The sequence below is a fragment of the Heterocephalus glaber genome, unplaced genomic scaffold (assembly GCF_053883595.1).
Source record: "Heterocephalus glaber isolate CG9 unplaced genomic scaffold, H.glaber_assembly_v1.0 deba00001600, whole genome shotgun sequence".
Taxonomy (NCBI): Eukaryota; Metazoa; Chordata; class Mammalia; order Rodentia; family Bathyergidae; genus Heterocephalus; species Heterocephalus glaber.
This window is the reverse complement of record NW_028258372.1, coordinates 14,581,867-14,604,588: the sequence shown is the minus strand read 5'-3', so window position 1 is coordinate 14,604,588 and position 22,722 is coordinate 14,581,867. Positions and strand designations below refer to the sequence as shown.

Sequence of the window (22,722 nt, the reverse complement as noted above, 5' to 3'; positions counted from 1 at the left end):
CTGCCTCAGTGTGCCACAGCCCTACCCTCTCTGATGACAGTGACTCTCAGCTTTGGATGGGGAGCCTTTGCCATTTTTGTTTCTTCCTTGAGTATTCCTTCACCAATTCTAAAAGTATTAGAGTTCTCATTACCCCTTAGAAGTTGATCTCCTCTTGCTAGTTAATAATTGTTTATAGTAAACATTCCCTATTCTAATTACTGTCCTCACTGGGCCCCAACCGACGTAGAATGGTACTGGGGATGGTGCCATGATACAGAGTCACAAAACTGAGGCTTGGGTATCAGATTGTTTGTGCCTTTGAGTTTGAGTACAATACTGAGCTTCTTGTGAATGGAAAATGGGACACTAATAACACATTAAATGTGGTGGGAACACCTTGGTTGATTGTGATGAAGAGCCAACTGAAACAAGTGCCTTAGGAGCCCAAGCAACTGCCATGCTTGAATGCAGGTGTCCTGGGCAACACTGCCTGAGAAAGTCACAGCAGCAAAAGAGAAGAAAGCACAAGCACGCAGAAGTGAGAAAAGAAGCCCCTTCCTCTTCCTCTCTTAAGGCAGTTGTGAAGGATGGTGCTAGCTGGTAAAGGATACATATTAATAGAACCAACTCTGGCATTACAATGCAGGTGGTGAGGCTAGATTAGGAACAATGAGTCAATAGATCGCTTACTAGCATAGCTGCTAAAGGAGGATGATAACAAATTGAGACAGGGAGTGGTATGGGAACTGCCATGGTGCTGCTCTAATCCAGTGCTCGCAGGTGCTATAAACTCTACATGTACTATTTTCAGTTAATCTCATAAGAATATTATAAGGTAATTTCTCTGTGCTTCCTCCTCAAAGATCAACAATACAGAATAATATGAAACTCTTTTCAATACCCAAAACCAAGATTGGAATTTAAAATCTTTGGGGATTTCCTTTTGAGTTAAATTCAGAAATGTCATTCAAAACCTGAAAGAATCTGACCACTGCCATCCTAGTCTAATCAGAGACCATTTTATTTTTAGTTTTTAAATTTTTTATTATTTTTAAAAATTTTCCTTTCCCTTCTTTCCTTTCCCCTTCCCCTCCCACTTCCCCTACCCCTTTGGACCTTTTCTTCCTATTTCAAATTATCAATTATTCATTTTAATCATTTTAACCCTTATTTACACTTTCAGTTTCTCTCACTAGAGAAACTATTCGGTATTTACACACGTGTGTCCTATTTATTTCACTTAAGAGTATGGCTTCAATATGCATCCATTTAGCTATAAATGTCTCTAGTTTCTCATTCTTTATGGCTGAGTAGTACTCCATTTTATTAAAAAAAACCCACAACTTCTTTATGCAGTTTTCAGTTGATGGGCACTTGGGCTGTTTCCAAGGTTTCACTATTAAAAACTATGCCCCTATAAACATGGGTGCACATATATCGCTGTGGTATGATTCTTTTAATTCTTTTAATTCTTTTGGGAAGATACCCAGCAGGGGGATAGCTGGGTCAAATGGGACCTCTAGTCCTAGTTCTTTGAGGAATGAGAGACCATTTTAAATCCCTTCCCCCTGCTATGCTTTTACACCTGCTGCAGATATATCATCATGGGTCGATAAGGTCCAATAAGCACAGCTATGCCCTATAATTCCCAATCATTGTTTGGCCTAGCCCTTGACAAGCAACACCCACCTCCTTGTATGTCCTCAAGCCCAATGCTGGCAGGATAGCCACAACTCCTTTGCACTGAACTCTTTTCCTTCAAAAGTGTCATTGTGACTTTTTCTTCCACTGCCCTCTTTTTTATGCACATAAACACCTTTTATACTATAAAGACTTTATAGCCTGTATGAGAGTTAGCTGGTCTGGTCTCTAATCCCAGAGAGGCCCTCTCAGGTTTGTTCTGTAAACCTGTCCTGTTGAGTTCATACCCCTGCTTCTTTTCCTTTTTTAGTAACAAAACCAAAGCATGTACCTTTTATTTTCTAAAAGAAATAAAGAATGGAACCATATTAAAGCAAAGGAACAAGTAATTGTTTCTTCTTTTCCCCACATTCTTCTTCTCACTAAAGTAGTAAATGAGTCATCTTTTTCTTCCTTGTTTGTCACCTATAAAGACCAGAAAACTGAGCACTGCTTTTTATTGGCCAGAAATACGTTCTCTATCCATTATTCTCATTGATACCACTCTCTCTTTTCTCACTTCAAAATTTCAGGTCAGGAAGTATAAGGGTCTTAGTGACATAAGGTGTGGGAAGTGAGGATGTAGAACCTCTGGCAAAACCCTGGGAGATGAACATCCCAAAGGCAGAGACACTCTAGATTCTAAAGGATGCAAGAAGTTTAAAGTTCATGAGATAAATCTTCACAATAGAATATCAAAGTAGTTTGACACAGAACTACAGTCTCTGTAAACAGTGGAGTAAAGCAATGTGCCCTGGGCTCATTGGCAGTGAAGATAAAGAAAGGTTGGAAATAAAAGAAAGGCAAATATTTATCAAACAAATACAAAGTGAAAAGCAAGGATGGAAATTTTAATTCCAGACAGAATAGAATTCACAGCCAAAAGCATTTAAAGGGGCAAAATTTGGCAGGAAATGTAATTCTAATAAAGATCAAGTAGTCACCAATAGTTATACATCTAACTATGCAACATAAAATTAGAAAAAACAAAAACCATTTGAAATACGAGGAAAAACTGAAGGAAGTACAATTGTTTGGAAGGTTTACACCACATTCTCACCTCTTGTAGAGCAGGTAAATAGAGAAATCTAGGAAAACAGAAAGGAAATCATAAGTGCTGTTAAGAGATGAGTAGTCAGAAGTTTCAAACGTTGCCATCAGCTCATGATCTGGAAAAGGAGATAATGTTCTTCATTTCCAGAAATTCAGTACTGAGGGTCCTACGAATATGCCATTAGCTAGGGCCAAAGGAATTACAATCTTTTTTTTGTTGTTTGTATCAATATGATGAGAACAGAAACTGTGTGCCCTTCAGTAACTTTTATCTATTAAGAAATTCTTATGGATTTGACCCTGGGAATTTCCAAAGCAGATTAAGAGTACTGATCATCTGCAAGCTAATCTACTCACTTAGGCAAATTAACATATAATTACCTGGATTATTCAGATACACTTCAAATCCTATGACATTGACACAAAAAATGGCTTCTACTCGCTAAAGTTATCAAAAATAATCCTAGGGTAATTGGAGGTCTGCCTGATCCTGAAGCTGTGACAGGTTATTCCCTAAAGTGAACAAAACTGAGGAAACAACAGGGGGGTAAGAATGACTTGAGCTCATGTTGAACACTGATGAACAGGAACAGGAAAACCAAACTTGCTGTTTAAGACTAAAGGATCATGATCAGGTGCTAAGCCCAGAGGGTCATAAACTGGATAGCCATCATACCAGAATAGGAAACAAGACTAGGAAATACATCAAAGCTAAGAATATTCTCTCCCTCTCTTCCTCTTTCCCTCCCTCCCTCCCTCCCTCCCTCTCTCTTTCCCTCCCTCTTTCCCTCCCTCTCTCCTTCCTTCCTTCCTTCCTTCCTACCTCCCTTTCTTCTAAACCTCCACACAATCTATTTTTAAGACCTTAGTTCTTAATTATATCCACCTTGGGTTTTTATCTCAAAACACAATCACACAGACAACTCTGTAGTGGATTTTCTGGCTTGGATGCCTGGTAGACATAACAGATTCAAAATAATCCAACTCTAAAATCTTGGTCCTCTTCTCCTTGGACTTGTCTATGACTCAGACTTCCAATCTAAATAAATAGTACCATTATTCACCTAAAAAAATAAAGCCAAAGGGGCCAGCGAATGAAGCTGTGTCCTTTTCTTTAATTATGGTTTCATTCCTTGGTTGACTTTTTTCAGAACACAGCAAGTGTGTGCTATGGTTTCCAATGATGTTTCTTAATTTAACTCCAGCACACATTATTGCAATCAAGAAGAAATCCTCACAGGCATTCGTGGCCAGACTTGGGTTTTGGTTTTGATAAGAGTTTTTGTATGTTCTTATTTTTTCCTGCATTTTTGGTATTTAGGGAAACAAACAGGCAGAAATGACTTGACGAGTGCAAATACCATGATTATCATGGCAGAGAAAGACTTAGGTTTATTGTCTTTGAGCTGAGAATTTTTGGACCAATCAGGTTGGTTAAAGATGTAGACTTGTAGGAGGAACAGGGAAAAGCTCATTAATAGTTAAACATAAAATAGATAACACTGCCAGGTATCTGTCAGCTCTCTCCTGTCCATGTAAGTATTAATGGAATTCAAGTCATAAGGGGTAAAAAGAAGATAATCAGAAATCTCTCTGACTATGCTCCGAATTTGAGGGTTTCATTTTAATGATGTATCTACATATACAACTGTGATTGACACAAGGCTACAAAAAGACTTCTATATTTTAAAAGTACATAAAGATTCAGATTTTAAATATATTCGTGACAAAAATATATGAGATCTATTAAGTTTCCTGCATATAAAATTTTACTATATTGCACTGATCTGCTGGCTGAGAAAGAAAAGCCAATTTGCATGGCTCCTGTCAGTCACATGTGGTTTGGAAATGCTTATGCATTCCAGATACACTCTGTGTAAACTGGAGAATCAGATCCTATTTCCACTGGTTTGCGTGCATGCATATAAAACTTGTTTTTCCCACAGTGCCACATGAACATAAGTGAAGAACTACCAGCGGTGATCATAATTAATCAACTTCTTTGTTGAAGTTTCACAACTACTATGGTGAGGGGAATTCTTGGGCCTCACGTTTAAAGAGGCTGTGACTACAACTTTATTGGTTTGCTTCTTTAGTTCTGTTCCAGGGAGCAATTAAAGTCAGCAACAGTCTCTCAACACACAGTTCCTGATACCTACTATGTGCCAGCGTCTCTGCTAGGTACTGAGAATTACTGAGCAGAGCTCCCACTATAGGGAGCTCAGAGTTTAATAGAAAAGAACAAGAACTAAATAATTAGTTACCGCCCAATGTGACAGTGACTTTTATAGAATTTGGGTTACGTATTGTGTCCTTTGGAAACAGTGAGAGTTTCCTAAAACTTCACAGAGGTGAACCCTGTTGGTGGATCATGAGTTGAAGTGAAGAAGGACTGGAAGGCATTCAAGAAAGTAGGAACATTATGTGCAAAGCTCATAAAGAACACATGTTTCAGGGACCTGAAAGAAATTTTGTATGGCTTAAGGCCAGAGTTAGAAATAGTAGAGGAAATAATTTGAAAATACATGGGGGAGAGGCAATAATTCTAATAAAGAATGCTATTTTAACAGTCTACATTTTTGTGTTACTGTTTGGAGTTATTTGCTCACTAGGAACATTTTTAAGTCGCAGATGAAGTAGCTAATGTCATAATGTACAGTATGCAGACTTTTCTCCCCTCCTGGCACTTATGCCACAGTGTACCTGGTACACAGTTGGTATACAATGAGCATAAACTACTATTACTGTAAGTGGTAGATAGCTCCTAATATGGTTCCCAGTGATGTATGTCCTTATGCAAACCCTTTCCCTTCAGTATTGACTGGACTTACTGACTCTTGCTAATGAATAGACTGTCACTCCCAACATTATGTTATTAAAAGACTGTGGCTTCCCTCTGGGGCACTGTATCATGTACCCAATACACCTTCTCTGACTCACTTTTTCTTCTGTGTCATTAGCTGCCATGTCTAAGACACTCAATATAAAAAGAGGCCCCTGTGTCAAGAAACTGAATCATGCCTATCTGAACATGTCCACTGCCTATACCTATGGGAGTGAGCTTGGTCATGGATCTTCTGAAGCTGCTAATAGCTATGTAAGTGAGCATAGAAGCAAGCTTTCCAACTTCTCTCAAGCCTTAGTAACTGTAGCTGTGCCCAACGGCTTGACTGCCAGCTCAGAAGAGACCCTAAGCCAGAGGCACCCAGCTGAGCTGCATCTAGATTCCTCACCCAAAGAAACTGTGACATAATGTTGGTTGTATTAAGCCACTAAAATTTTCTTTGATTTGCTGTAGAGAAATGCATAACTTACATACTCTACTAGAACTGTGTAACCCCTGTCCCTTTGGGGACTGGGTTTCTGTAACCTCAGTTGGGAATGGTGGCATTTGACTTCATCCTTGGTGATGGAGCACCACCTGGAACCTCAGCTTTTGTGACTAGAATCCTGATCTCCTGATCCCTAGTAATAAAGAAGTGATCTCAGCTCCCACGTTCTAAGGCAGTGAATTTTGTTATCTTTAGTTTTACCCACTTGATTAGACTATTGACAGAATAATTCTCTCCCAATTGTAATACAGATTGTTGAGTTTGGTATGCTTTCCATCCCTGATCTTGGGCACACCAACACAGTGAAGTACACTTCTTGTATTATCTGCTTCTAGGAATCCAGTCACCCTCATATATCTAGATGATGACAATCACAGATGCCCAGAGAAAGACACATGTAGCTTATATATTGCCTATTTTCAGGTATAACCCTAAATGATTTTGTGACATGCCTTAGAGGTAATTGGTAAACTTGCTGTCTACACTGTCCAGGTGGGAGCAAGTGGAAAAATATACATTGCTCAGGGAACATTGAGTTTTTGGCAAAGAATTTTTGGCAGTTTATATAACAATGTTGATTTGAAGTCAGTGGTTTTATATGTAAAAAAGATGTTAAGACCTTGTAAAGATGTTAAATATTTACATAAAATTATGCTCAGCTAAGGAAAGAAGAGCAAAATGTAAAAACCCAGTGTGCCTTCCACAAGTTATTCTTTGCTTATTTCCTAGGACTTTTTAGTGGGTCCTAAATTCATTTTTCAATTAATGATAAAGCAACCACAATAGATACAATACTATACAACAGATGCAATCTAAATGACAGCAGCATATTACAACCACAATAAAAGGGAAGAACGGAAGAAAGGGGACTTTGTACCTCTGTCCCTGATGATTTTGCCTCTCATGCTCTGCAATGCAGTTATGGGGAGCTGAAGGACTGATGTGGGAGGATGTCCTTAGAGCCACTGCTGAGATGCCCACCAAAGGGGATGAGAAATTCAGCAGCACAGAGGTGGTACAGTGGAAGAGGACATTTGCATGAAGGGTCACGTTGATAACCAGTGGGTTCTGCTGGCATGACAGTTCATGGGTTCCTGAAGATAAGTGAAAAGATGGATTAACATTTCAAGCTATTCATCTAGCACCAGGTTTCCATATCTATTTTACTATTTTATTCTCTCCAGAGCTATGTGATACAGGCCAGATCCCAAACAATATCAGAAATAGACATCAAACTGACTCTTGGATCTACTGCTGTCCTCTAGTGGTTCTAAAGGAATCATCCTCAGACTCACCAAGAGAGTGGTTGCTTCCACTGACATCGGTCAGGTACAGAGTTACTGTTGGCCGCTGATGCTTCCCAGGGCCCAGGCCATCAGATGTCAAGAAAATGAAAACTGCTGTGGCAACTCCAGGTCTACTAAAACACACCTAGGCAAAGCACATATACGTACGAGCCATTATTTTCATAAGCAGTCAAGGAATGTGCCACACCACGTCTGTTCTCAGATAGCTCACTGTTAACAAGTGGGAAAAATATGGGAGTAGGCACAGAAAAGTGTTCAAGGTCGCACCAAAAATCATAAGAGGGACAGAAGATTTTTCAACTACCAAGTAGGTTATCTTTTTTTCTGAAACTGCTTAGTGCACTGTTTTTGCTTTTATATTTCTTTTTCAACTTGTACCTGTCTTTCTTTACGTTTCTCAAAAAGATCCCTTGGAGAACATTGCTGTTGACGCTAATCCTCCACAAAGCCGGTGAACATATCATTTTCACTAAGGAGAGAGAAGTGGACGAGATGACCAGTGAGCCAATATATAAGTTAACAGACCAAGTCGTTCTGAAGTTCTGAACTGCCACACCTACTTAAGCCTCTCCATTTCCCTATTTACATCCCCCTAATTTTCTCAGAATTTGTCACTTAACATGTGAATTGCAACATGGGAGAGGGGCTACTGCAGAATCTGTTGCTTCTGAAATTGAAACTTGAAAAACTGCTTCATTTTTATGCAGTTTTTCTGGTGCCCCAAGCTTATATATTTTGTCACTGGGTGGAAAACAAGTGAAGCTGAAGGCACAGGAACATTCCGTTATTTATAAGGAATATTCTAGGATGTTTAGGCTGATTATACTACATCATATATTCAAAATAGACTGTGAAAACTTTGTCTCCAGGAACATTTTAATAGAAAAAAATCATAGAGTTCAAGAATGAAATGCAGCCTTCCTCCTAACCACTGCTAAAAGTTCAATGTTTCTTTCCATACTGGACTTACATGATGTTACAGTTTACTTTGGTTTGATTTCCTAGAGCTTAGCATTACCCCTACTTTTTGTCCCCAACTTTCCCTAGTGTTGTATCTGAGATTTATGATTAGAACCTGGACCTTACAAAGCCCTATGTAAATTTTTCTGGATTTTTATCAGGATTGAAGGGTGGTGTGGCCCCAGGAAATGTATTCTCAGTGTAAAAGCACAGCAAAACATCTAATGGCAGTGACCACCTCTAAAGTGGGGAGTGGCAGAGTAAAATACGTTTTCTATTTTAATGAAAATTCTTTCTCATCCACAGACTGGTGTTTCCTGAGTCTTGGCAGTGTGTTTATAGAGTGTCCATTTGCACTGCTGGCTTAATTAGGGTGATTTAGGGTTTACAGTGATCAGGGTGGTACAGCTCTCCTGTCTCCCCTCCTTTGAGGGACAGGCTAGACACACTTTTTACAGTATCTGCTCCCCTTATTTTTTCATTTCTCCTCTTTGAAGTAATAAACATTCCTTCATAACTTAAGAAACATCCAGACCCATAGGTTACAGAGCCCAATATGAAGTCCTCGGTCCCCGGCTGGGTGCGGGCTAGACATGAAACACATCCTAAGGAAACGAAAAGCCAAACTCAAAGCTCTGGACTCTAGTGGCAAATGACATCAAAGCCTTCTGGGAACTCCCATAACCTCTCCCTTTTCATACACCACAAAAGAGAGCTGAGCACTGAAAGACAGTTCTGGGTCATTTCCTGAGCCAGGAACAGAGTCCAAACAAGTACCTGGTGGCTTTACTTCAATGGGCCTCAGACCTGAAGTGCGGGGTGGCTTTAACAAGGAACAGAAGAGCTCAGTCTTCCATCTTCTGCTGGGCCCCAAAATAGACACCACCTACCTGAAGTTAGTTAGTAGAGGCAGTTTTGACGATGTGGGCCTCTCCATCCTGAGGGCCCATGCCCAGAGTTTCCAACTCACTTTGTAATTCTTAGCAATATACCCCTTTGTTCTTAAGCTCCCTAAATACAAAATCACTTCTAAATGTAAAGGCTGCTTCTTCTGAGCAGAGTCATGGTGCCATGATTTGTGGGGAAATGTTATATCAGGATTTTCAGGCCAGAGGTTAAGTAGGAAAAACATAGGTAAGATTTACAAAGATCACACAGGCAGGGGAACATTGGTCTGCATGAAGCAAAGAGAAACAAAGGATCAAGTTATGGGGCGCTGAGTCTTGGGCATATCCTCTCACAGTGACATGGGAAAGGTAGCCATGTTTCGTTTTCACGCGACTTTCAAGTATACCCCACAGCAGCAACTAGAAGCACAAGAAAGTATAAATTCTCTCACACAACTACTATATCGCCACCTCAAGGGCAGAGACTAGTCAAAATCTGTGCATATGTGCATTAGCAGTCTCAGCAGGAGTAAGGGAAACTATCTAAATTCATTGTGTGATAGAGTTGGCTGGGCAGAAGCTCTGGGTTTGGCGCTTTGATCAATCTTCACTACGTAGTTAAGCCCAAGCAATCCATCTCTCCTGTCAGAACCGGAACCTGGGTTTCTCTTTCTTATAACTGAGAATAAAGATAATGTCTATCTCACATGGTTACTGTGATGATTAAATGAAGTCACATGAGGGGAAAAGGGACAGTGCTTATTATACAGTAAAGATTCAGTGTTCAATAATTCCTATTTCCCCAAAGAAATACTTTTAATATAGTTTGCAACATAGAAAGAAACAATGAAAAAAATATAATTTTAAGGTAAAATGTATACTTTTATGTTCTGATATATAAAGAGAATTATCCTTTTCTGAAACTTATGGGCTGAAATGTTAAATATACTTTTCAAAATTGATGCTTGCAGAAATGTGAAGTGGTGCTCTAGATTCTGGTTTCATAGAAACTGTCAACATTTGAGATTCTTGGTATATTATGTATTTCTACTTTAAGAATGGAATCTATAAAAATATAGTCATTCCTTTATACTCGACTGCTTTGAAACTCTTTGAATTTGGTACTCAATGCATTTGGATGGTAAAATTCTGTCCTGGTACTCATCATTTGTTTGGTGCTCAAATGCAAGATAGAACCTGTTGGTTTCATTCACCTTGTGACTCATAGTACCCTTTCCAGGCAAAAAAATTTGCTTAATTTACTCAATATTTTTGCTACTTCTCACACCTCCAAGAACCAATTAATGAGTACTGAGGCACCATTGTACAGTTTTATACATAGATCTTTTAATAGATTTTTTTTTAAGAAAATTCAGTTTAACATGCCCCAAGAGAAAGATCCAAAATGCTGGAAAGTCAAAAGCATTGTTAGTTTTATCTGTAACATTTTACTATTTGCTTTAATAGGGGATTACATTCCCATATTACATAGGCAATATAAAGTTAATTTAACATGTCCTCTACAAGGAAGAAAAACTATAGCTAGATCTCAAGAAAGGGAGAGTCTTTTAGAATATTGAAATGTCTAAGAAATGGTCCCAAGTTAGGATTGCCAGTGAAATTAATTCATTGTATGCATCACAAAGTACTTCACAATAAAGAGAAAATACAGAACTGACAGATGACAGATATATAGAGGAAAAACAGGGATATGTGGTCAGATTGATAGATACATAGATAGAAGATAGATAGATAGAAATACATGATAGAAATATAGACAGATGATAGAGATACATGATAGTGATGGAGATGAATAGAGGATAGATCAATTAATCAAGTGATATAGATATAGATATAGATATAGATATAGATGATATAGATATAGATATAGATAGGTAGATATTTAAGTACTGACACACAGTGGAGGTGAGCCAGCCCCACACATTGAGCTGCTTTTTCATTCAAAGGCTACACATTAACTCCTCGATCTAACTGCTGGCCACGGGTGAAGAATAAAATTGAAAGAATGTGTCTCTAATGAAGAATTGTTCAGGCTTAAGAAATCCCTGTCCAGTCTGCCCTCTGGGCTCCAACACACTCGTCATGCTCCCAAGCCAAGCGTTTCAACTTCCAGGTCACCCTGTGTGGTGGTCACCAACAGCAGACCCTGAAACTGTACCACAAACTTGAAAAGAATCCTCTCTGAGGTTTCAAAATGTTTTTGGTTAGTTATGTGTTACTGTGTTTTTGTGCCTATCTCTTTTCACATCTATGGCATCTACCAATTCTAGAGGGAAGCGGAAGTCCTCAGCCAGGAGAAGGCACGTCAGCAGCACCTTAGGTGTGCACCCATCATGTGATGGCGCACTTGGCCGGAGCCTCTGCCACACCAACTGGAGTTCTATTCCTACTTGAGAGTTTTTAAGTATAGCATCCTCCGGATACAAAAATTTTAATTATGGAAGTGGAAACAAAGCTTGTAAGAGCTGGTGGCTTCCCCCAGGCAAATGCTAGAGAGGAGGGCACTCACATTTTCCCACTTTAAGATCTGTATCCTTTTGATTGCTTCAGTGTCCTTACTTTAAGATGAGTGGAGAATCATAGATTCCTTAGAAAATTTATTGACCTTTGGGACTCTTCTGTTCCCCCAAAATGAAGTCACGTAAACACTTAGCCAGAAAAGTTGTGTATAATTTTAGAGAGCTGAGAAAATCTTTAAGAGTCATTTATGGTTTAATTAAGGTCAACAGAAACCAAAATAAGAATACCTGTACTATTGGTTGAGCCATTTGCATTTATAATAGGGGAAAATTATCAACTGTTGGCAATTTTATGTGGCTCAAGCTAATAATACTATGTAGACTTCAGAGATTTTGGCAAGGCAGAGATGAACTTCCAAAGTTTCAAGGGATCTCTCCTGAAGCCCAAATCTAATAGACAAAGGGAGAGTGTAAAACAACTGACCTCTTCTCAGTTAATTATTTTGATTGTTACTATACGTGAACGTGTGAGTCACAATAGAGGCAATAGAGGCAATAGAGGTGGAGGTGAGCCTCATGTAACTTCTTCCTCAGGTTCAACCCTTTTGGTATAGGTCAAAGCCCACATGATTTCCTGTTTTATTGTTTCATAGTAAAAGTAAGGCCATAAACATCATGGGTTTATGTGGGTCTTTTCTTCAAAAGAATAAGGCCAACTTGAAATTTTGAGGAATGAAGAAGAAACCTCACTTGAAGTGTGGCCCCCACTGTCTAAAGACAGATGTTCAAAAATGTATTATTTGGCAAGTGAGTGGAAAGAGACTGGGTCAAATCAGATGACTGGCTCAATTCTTTCTAAGAGCATTTCCTCAAATGATGATATCAAATGCCAACACTAAATCTTCAAGAAAACTGTTAGAAAAAATTTGTGAGACTCAGAAAGAAGATCAGAAGACAGAACCAAATCTGTCATGGACACTGTGATATGTCATATATATTCCCTCTTCCATGACAGTGGCACTCACCATACTGCAAAGTCTCTTTCTAGTCATAGCAAAGAATGATCTCCTTATGAAAAGTCATTGCATTTTTCTGGAGTGGTGAAGGGTAGGCAGCCCGTGTGCAGTGACCTTTTGGTAGCAGTGATTTATAGAGGAGGCCAATTCTGAAAGGCCATCCTGGCTCCCATGGGATGCAAGCACCTGCATGTAGCTGTTTCAGTTTCACCCACCTCTGCCCAATTCTAGTTCTTTCACTCCCCTACAGACGGTAGATCCCAAGGGGAATTCTCAACAACCTTTCTGCGTGCAAATCTTTATCTCATCCTGAATCCTGGGGGAAGCCCATTAAGATAAAGCCTAAAAATGAGAAAAGATGTTATGAAATACAGCTGGATAAGGTCTTCTTGGGAACAAGAATCCATAGGCAAGCAGAAAAATGAAGGCATAGCCCAGCAGGGCCAGAGTCTATTCTGTATGAAAATATTCTATCCCAATTATTCATGGAGCTGAATAGCTGAAGTTGCCATGTTTGGGACCAATAAAACTTCCATGTAAAATCAATAAAAAGTTATATTATTAGCAATCAAATAGAAAAAAGAAAAAGGAATTCTTTACTCTCTGGAAATAAACTGTTTAGCCACTGGAAAATGGAGCTCCTCCTCAAATGCACTGGGCTAGTTTTTTTTTTTTTTTCGCTTAAATTCTTTTAGTGGTACATTTTAGGTATACAATACGTTTACATTTACATTAGGTGCTTGCACCTGTACATGATGTATCTTGGGTCTTATTTTTTCCACAGTACCTGTGTGCCCTTCACCCCCTGCACCCTTCCCTATTTACATAGATTTTGATTCCACTTTTTCCATTTTTCGTAATTTTTCCTTTTCCTTTTTTCCTTTCCTCTTCCCCTCCCACTTCCCCTACCCCTTTGGACCTTTTCTTCCTAGTTCAAATTATCAGTTATTCATTTTAATCATTTTAATCCTTATTTACACTTTCAGTTTCTCACACTAGAGAAACTATTTGTTATTTACACACGTGTGTCCCATTTATTTCACTTAAGAGTATAGCCTCAATATGCATCCATTTAGCTATAAATGTCTCTAGTTTCTCATTCTTTATGGCTGAGTAGTACTCCATTTTATAAAAAAAAAACACATCTTCTTTATCCAGTTTCCAGTTGATGGGCACTTGGGCTGTTTCCAAGCTTTAGCTATTGCAAACTGTGCCGCTATAAACATGGGTGCACATATATCGCTGTGGTATGATACTTTTAATTCTTTTGGGAAGATCCCCAGCAGGGGAATAGTGGGGCCAAATGGGACTTCCAGTCCTAGTTCTTTGAGGTGTCTCCATACTGATTTCCACAGTGGTTGCACCAGTCTGCACTCCCACCAACAATGGAGAAGGGTTCCTTTCTCTCCACACCCCCGCCAGCATTTGTTATTGGTTGATTTCTTGATACTGGGCTACTTTTTAATGGAAATATCATCATCTTTGCTTTTGCAGGATTACCAGGAAATGCAGAGATCCACAAATATTAGTGTTCCCAATAACAAAAGATTTTCTTTTGACACATAAGAAATTTTTAGAAATTTTCATCGTACATATAGAAATTATGCCAATATATCTTAGAAAAATTTCTGCCCTATTAAATAGAGAATCCTGTACTTCAATGAATTTTCACTTGAGGAGACAATTTGAATCATTTTGAACATCAATTGTTTCACTGAGTGGTGAGTTAATCCTCTGAAGTAGCGTCACCCAAACTTGAACTTGCATACAAATAACCCAAGGATCTGGCTAAAATGCAGGTCATGTGTTGACAGAGCTGTGATCCTGCATATCTAACAAGCTTTTGGGTGACAACCACACTTTGTGTAGCAAGGCTTTGAAAGTATCAATAGATAATACTATCCTTGCCCTTAGCAGTTTAGGATCTAGGACTATAATATTGTTATTTATCATATTTGTTTACTATGTCCTTTTAAAAATTCACCAAAAACCACAAACTTAAATGAGGAGCTAGTAAGAATCATCTAAACATCTAATTTGAAAGAAATTTAAACAGAAATCTGATGCCCAAGGAGATTACATAATTTATATAAGGTTACTTGACTGGTTAATGTTAAAAATAGGGGTTATAACATTGTTCTTCTGAACGCATGTTCTCTTCCAATTTCTACACCACCTACTAATTTGTTGCTCCACTTATAAAGCAGAATGAAAATTCAGATAACTAGTATTGTTAGAATTCTATAAAAGACCCTATAATAAGTGGTCTTGGGTTGACTTTAGTGGCTTCTTTTCTTTTTCACTAAATTATGAAATCTGGGCAGCTTCCTGGGTGGTTGAAGGCATCACTGAATACGTGATTAGTACCTGACTGTTAAAAGAAAAAATTAGAAGAGTTGCCAGATTTAGCAAAACAATCAAGTCAACCAACAAAGAGAATGCTCACTTAAATTCAAATACCTGATAAAGATTATTTTTCGTATGCTCAAATATTATCTGTAAATACTTATATGAAATATCATTAATAGTTTATGTAAAATTTAAATTCATCTCCATGTATTTTTACTGTAACTCAATGTTGGAAAGATATAAGAATGCACTTATATGAAGTTGATTGTGATAATCCTTTCACAACGATATAAATATATGCACACCCACCTGCCTCGCAAGTGTAGGGTCCTGAGTTCGATCCCCAGTACCAGAAAAAAATAAATATAAATAAATGCACGTTTTTTTCAGTAATTAAAAAACAAAAAAATGGGTCAAGCTAGAAACAGAAGAGCAGAGAACACAAATGAAGAGAGTAATGGAAGAAAGGATTTTGTAGATGTTCAGGTATATAAACAAACATATAAAGAGAAAATTAGCAAAAGTGGTAGAATGTTTTTGATGAGCTAATGCAGAGTACATAGTTTTATTATGGACTAGTTCTTAATTCCTGACTGAAGGAAAACTCATAATTTAACTGCTTCCTAGTAAAATGAAAGTCCAAAGGGAGGAAAAAGCCTCTCCTAAGGTCACAGCTGGCACAATAAAGCAATTCTCTGAAATATCAGTGTTAGAAATAAACAAAAAAATACTATTAAAACCCAAAGTTTTAAAAATAAATTATGAATCATTATAGAACACTTAGAGCTAAATGGTAATAAAAGCTCTATAAGTCAAAATTTATGGCATACAATTAAAGTAATATTTAGGAGGAAAAATTATGGAATACCAAAAGCAAATCACCATTCAACACAAGGAACTAGAAAAAGAACACTGACATAAATTCAGAGAAACAAGAAGAAATAAAATAATAAAAATCAGGGCAGAAATTCATGAAATAAGAAACAACTAGAGCTAAAAGAAAAATTAATTATACTAAAAGTTGCTATTTAAAAGATGCTAATAAACTAGACAAATCTCAGCATATACAATAAAAAATTTCAAAACCATACAGTGTAAATGGGGTGGTAAAATACATTACAAACAACTATCAGCACTAAATTTGAATATGTGGAGTAATTTTTCTAAAATATCCAATAATCCTGAATTAGAAAAGAACTAGAAAAATGAAAATATTAATAGAAATAAAAGGAATTTAATTGACAATTAAAAATTGTCACTCAAATGAACCCAGAACCAATTGGCTTCAAAGTGAGTTCTGCCAAATTTTGAAAGAACAGATAATCTCTCTTTTATATGAGTAGTTTCAGAAAATAAAAAGCAGAGTATACTGTACTAATAATGAGACATAAATAATCTGAATATTAAAAAAGAAATATATAGATGAAGTCAACATATGAATACAAATGCATATTCCTAAATAAAAGATTAGTCAATAAAATTCAGCATTACATGTTAAAATATACGATAAACATCTAAGTTAATTCCACAATGGCAAAAAAGATTTGATATCTAAAAAACACTATAACAAGAATCAGTGTAATGACAGATTCAAAGAGAAAATCCACATAATTATATCATTTGTTGCTAACCAAGTGGTTCAGTCCAGCACACACATAGAAGTATGCTTTGCAAGAGGCAGAAGCAATCATCTAAGGCTTAGTCTAAAATTTATATGGAAAGTAAGCATTCACAAATAATGAACAGCTACTTCAATTCTGGAAAAGGGGTGCAAAAATGTGGAATAGGGAACATTCTCTACCAGATGTGTTTAAGTAATAAAAATTTATAGAAATAAAAATAGTGCATTATAAGGAACACAGAAGTAACAGAGAAAAAAAATGGAGCACAAGAATTGAAAAATGTACTCAGGCATTGTCCAGAATTTTGTATATGACAAGCACAGCAATCAAGACAGAGTAGCACAAAACATCAGGACAAAAGTGGATACTTCAGTGTTATAAAACTTGGTCTACCATATTTCTTTAAGAAATAGATCTCTACCTTCTGCTATATAAAAAAACAAATTTCAAGTATGTCAAACGCGTTAGTTTGAAAGGCACAATTATTAAAATAACATAAAAAATATCTTTGCAATCCTAGTAAAAACTGATAAACTTGCCTACATTATAAATGAAAAGGAAATAAATGCTTATTATTATTACATAAAGAGATGCTGTATCCCACTAACAGTCAGAAAAATTGTAAATGATAGCAAAAATGAAACATCACTTTGTTCCCATCAGATTGATTAAATTTATATAATTTCGGGCAAAGATATACGGAAATAAGAACACTACCTTCGTTGTCTTGGAAGTTTAAATTCATATATTTCCATGTATGTCTACCTGCGGGTACATTCTGGAACTTTCCTGTTCTGTTGATCTGCCTGGTACTCTGGATGTTTAATCAGTACAATTTTATGATATATTTTTGCATCAGACACGACCAGATAACTCAATTTTTTCATAATCTCTATGAAAATATTAAAAATCAGTTTTGTAATCCTTTAAATTTTCTTTTTTGATTTTTGTTGGAATTGTGAAGTTTAAAGATTAGGGAGAAATGACATTCATGTGAGATTGGCTTTCTATTCAGAGCTGGTTTGTTTCTCTTGATTCAAGCTCTCATTGTGTCACTCAGTAGCCTTTCTTTAGAGATCCTTCAAAAATCTTTGAGGTTTGTTTCTACTTATTTGTACCATTTTATTGCTACTGTGATTGAGAAATTTAATTATATTTTCTTTATTGGTAGTTGTTTAAAATTAGGAGCATAATATATTTAGTAATATTTCTACTAAACTATGATACCAAATCAAGTAATTTTCAGGTTGTTCTTTTCTCTTTTCAGCGATTAACTCAATGTATCAGAAGATAAAATTTTACTTCTTTTCTATTTTATGTTAACCTCTTTTATCTCAAAAAGTATAAAAGTAAAAATCTAACTGCTCTGTCTTCTATTTTCAGAGAGAGTAAATAAATGGGTGATATTGAAGACTTTTCTATCTCACTAATTTCTACCCTTCTCTGTTGTTTTCTTATTTGCTTTTACTTTTGTTTTCATTTGCTCTTTCCTAATTACTTATGGAAAAACTCTGATCATTGATTTTACATCTTTTGTTTGTAAGTACTGCATAGATATTTAAAGGTATCACTTTCCCTGTTTGCACTGTATTAACTTCACCCACAAATCTTCATATGTTGTTCCAGTATTATGCACTTCAAAACGTTTTCTAATTCCCATCACAAAATCTCCTTTGACCTGTAGATTATTTAGAAATCTATTGCTTAATAACAAAAAATGGAAATTTTCTAGATATCTTTGTTATTCATTTCTAGTTAATAGTGCTAATGTCAGAGAAAGTACTCTATATATAATTTCAATCCTCCTAACTGCCATAACTTATTTTATGATCTATTATATGTTCTATCTTGGTGAATGTATTATATACATTATACAGTTGTTGGATGGGGTGTTTCTATGAATGTCAACTAGGTCAAGATATATAATAATGATTTTAAATCATATATCTATCCTCATTTTCATGATTAATTTTACTACCTAGGGCAGTCTATTACTAAGAGATGAATGATAAAATCTTCAGCTATGATTTTAAACTTGTTTTTTCATTAGTTCTTTAGATTTTTAATTCATTTATTTTAGAGCTCTATTTTAGATGTTTCATTTTATAATAAGATTGTCATATCTTTTGATAAGTTGATCATTTATCATTATGAAATATCCTCTTTATCTCCGGTTTCTGTTTTGATGTCGGCTTACCATAGCACATCAACTTAACTTTCTTGTGCTTAGAATTTACATAGTATACAACTTTCTACCCTTTTACTTTCAATCTACATGTCTCTATATTTAAAGTATGTTTTTTATAAACAGTATATAATGGGGTTAATTTTATGTAATCTGACAATCTCTGCCTACTATGTGGAATTGTCAATTTACATTTAATGTAATTAATGATACAATTGTGTTTAAAGCTACCGTCTTAGCATTTATTTTCTCTTGTTGGGTTTCTTGGATCCATCTGTTATTTGCTCCTTAGTTCCTCTTTTCCTGCCTCCTTGTGGGTGAATCAAGTTATTTTATCCCATTTAATCTTTCCTTTTGACTTTTTACCTATAGCTATTTGTATCTATGTATATTTTGTCATTGCTCTCAAGATTATAATACGCACCTCTAACTTGTTGCAATCTACATTAACACAACATTCCTATTTTCTGCCTAATATGAGGACCTTATAGCAGCCTTTCTGCATGTCCTACTGCCTTGCCCTTTGTGACAGTGTATATTACTTCTTCATAGGAGTTGTATGAACAGTCACTGAGATTGTTCCTTTTTTACTCACTCATGTTTCCTTCCCTTCTTTCCTGCAGAGGTTAATTCCTAGGCGACTCCTTAATAAAGGTCTTGCATACTAAATTCCATCTTTACAATCTACTTCCTAGGGAATCCAACCTGCCATAATCAAAGAGAATCGCCAGTTCTTCTGAGCCTTGAAAACTTTCATTTCATGTGATTTTTCACTCAACCTATACTACATCTTTTTTAAAGCTTTGCAAGAAGAAGTGTGTGTATGTGTGTGTTGGGGGGGGTAATGGAAGATGTGGTATTGGGAGAATTCAGTCTAAGACAGGCTTATCTTTATCTCCCTATGTCCAATCAGTTGCTAGGAACTTTTAAATCTATTTGTACTTTATCTGTAGCCTATGGATTGTGATGTTATATCTTCTACAATACCTGTGTAAATACATCCTGTCACATATGCCCCTTAAGTCTAGATGGCAACTCATTCATCACCGAATCCCCTCACAGTACAAGATAGTGTTAATGTGAGGTAGTGGCTTATTATGTAGAATTAAAAGAGTATGTTGCTTTGTTACAGAAATAAAATAACCGCTCATAAATAGTATTCTTCAGAACCAAAACTATAGAGCACACTACAGCCCATGGGCAAACTCTAACCCACATCCAGTTTTTGTATGGCCAGTTAGCTAAGAATTGTTTGGCTTTGTTTTTTTCATTTTCAAACAGTTGAAAAAATCAAAATAAAAATAACGTAAACAATGTAAAAAGCGCATCAAATGTAAACTTCATTGCTCACAAATGTAATTTTCTTAGAGCATACCCAGGCTCGTTCATTTAGATCTTGTCTATAGCTACCTTGCAATCTTGCTGTCATGCTAATAGTAGTGCTAAGTAGTTGTGACACAGACTACATGGCCCATAAACCCCGAAGTGTTTCTTATCTGGTTCTTTGAAGCAAGTGTTTCCTAACCCCTGGTGCAGAAAGGAAGGTCCAGGGGCTTTAGAACAAAGTGGATTTGAATTACATATCTGTAGCTATGTCATCTGAAGTGCTTAGAATCTCTTAATTATAAGGTAATCATTTATATAATGAAGAAAAGCATATCTTTAATAGAGAATTTGTGTGAAAATTAATAATAGAATATTTTGTGCAGAGTAAATTTTAGTAAATGTGTTCCTTCTCACTGCATATTGTTAAGGATTCTCATCTTTGAAATTCAAATCAATTAAACAGTGTATTTTATGTTAAAGATTCATATTCAGTGTTTGGCAACTTGAACCCAAACAAGGAAAGTGAAGAATTGTGGCTAACAAGCTTTAAGTTTTGTCTACCTAAGTTTTGTCTACCAAAGTTTTCCAGGAAGTGGTCCTATAATTTATAGCTGATGTGGAAGACCCTGGTATTTAAAATACTATGAGCATGTGGTGGTTCCTGTTAGGATTGGTAACCAGTCCAGACTGAGTGAGGCCACTCAAAATTGAAGACATTTTAGAGCAACCATGAAAATAAACATGAACATATTATTTTGCATATGTCAACTGTCTCCTTTTGAACCAAACAACAACTAGTTATTGAGTGTGTACTTCTCAGATTGCTTCACTTGTATTAGATTCAAAGCACTTTCTGGAAGAAATTATCCCTTCTGTTTGTTTCTCTATCCTCCAAAGCACCTAGAGTTTACAATAAGTACTTGATAAATTCTATGAACTTGATCTACAGATACATGGTCTTTGAAGAAATTCAAAGAAATACAACAGAAGATGACTGGAAGATTTTCCTTTCAATCCACATATGTTTAAACTCATTTTCTTGCTCATGTCCTACTCCCTATAAATCCACAATGCCTAGCTCTGGGTTTGGCATACTACTCATGCTTAATAAATGCTGAATGAATGTGGCAACATAATTTAAAGGCATAAAGATGGGATTAGAGATGAGAGGCATGAATTTGACCCTCAATGCCATTTTAATCTTGAGTGATAGAGAAGAACACTTTGAATCTTTTCTTATTTTCCTCATTTGTAAAATAGGAAAACAATTATCAAACTCAAGGATGAATTTTAAAAAGTACATGAGAATGCACTTTGTAAAGCATGGTGGACTTTAAAATGTGCTTATTATTGTAAATAATTTTTAAGTCTATACTTTATGTTATCTGTATTAACAAATTTCTTTATATTCTTGATCTATTGGCTGAGGATTAGAAGAAAATAAGAAAAATTAAGAAAATGTGTACTAAAACTCAGTAAATGTGGAGTAAAATGACAAAAATTTTATTGGGTAAGTATCATTTTAATAAATGAAAGATTTTGGAAAGATATTTTTAAGACTAATGTTTTCCAGTACCATTGTTTCTCACTTGTGCAATAAACTTGTCTCTAATCCATTACATCCAAGACATATTTGTGTATCGAATCAAGATTAAATTATACTAAAAGGAAGAATAAGTGGTCAGAAATTCTGCAGTTCTAAGAACATTTTTTTAAAAAACACCTAACTAGCTTATTTTTTAAATCAGTTCTTAATTTTTGATATCATGTGGATTTGTGAAATCTAAATTCTCTCAGTAGGTTTCATATATCAACATAACTTTCAATGATACTAGTGGCTATTTACAGTAGAAGCACCATTCTCCTGGATCACCTGTAAGAATGTGGTACAATGCTAAAACACAGGAAGTACCTCAATGACATGTATTAATAGAATTCTAGCTGGAGATTTCTGCTTCCAGCTATGAGGGAGTAGCTTATAGTAGATCAAATATTGCTGGCAAGAATAATTATAAAGTATAAATTAAGTAAAAAAATAAGTTGGAAAGTATTGGAGAGCAACCAAAGTAGTCAGGGCCTAAGAGCCCAATATATCAAGAAGAAGAAAGCTACATTGTAGGGAGCCTAACATCCATGCCATTTTAGTCTCTGAGATTTTTCTCACATCTCAAGCTGTGCAGAATCAGAGGATAAGAGGCCAGGGAAAAATTGCCTAGAGAGAGTATTTGATACTATGAGTATTTGATACACATACTGCTGAGAAAATAGAAACTGCACTTCAGAGATTATCAAAGTGGAGTGCCCAATTCAAGCTTTTAGCAGAGACCTCTGAAGTCTAGAATAAAGAAATAACAGGAAAATGTATCCAGGGTTACAAATACAAAGGCACAAGATCTAGTCTTCTTCATTACTCATTGGATTAACGTAATCTTTCCCAAATCTTGATATATGTAAAAAATGTGATCTTGAAAGGAGGATATTATTAACCAGAGTCTCTAGAATATATTCAGTGTCTGATATTCAGTTAAAACATTATTCTGCAT

General features: G+C 36.1%; 1 protein-coding gene across 3 annotated transcripts in view; it reads right to left on the bottom strand.

Annotated features, from left to right (window-relative positions):
- Positions 1-22,722, bottom strand: part of Pappa2 (pappalysin 2) — a 592,890-nt gene that overhangs the window by 98,750 nt on the left and 471,418 nt on the right. For all 3 annotated transcript variants that reach the window (XM_087194134.1, XM_087194135.1, XM_004853387.3), the window contains 2 exons: positions 7,343-7,478; positions 6,925-7,141 (listed from right to left, as the gene is read on the bottom strand). In XM_087194134.1, coding sequence (XP_087050260.1) covers positions 6,925-7,141; positions 7,343-7,478 — 353 coding nt within the window. The remainder of the gene's footprint in view (positions 1-6,924; positions 7,142-7,342; positions 7,479-22,722) is intronic.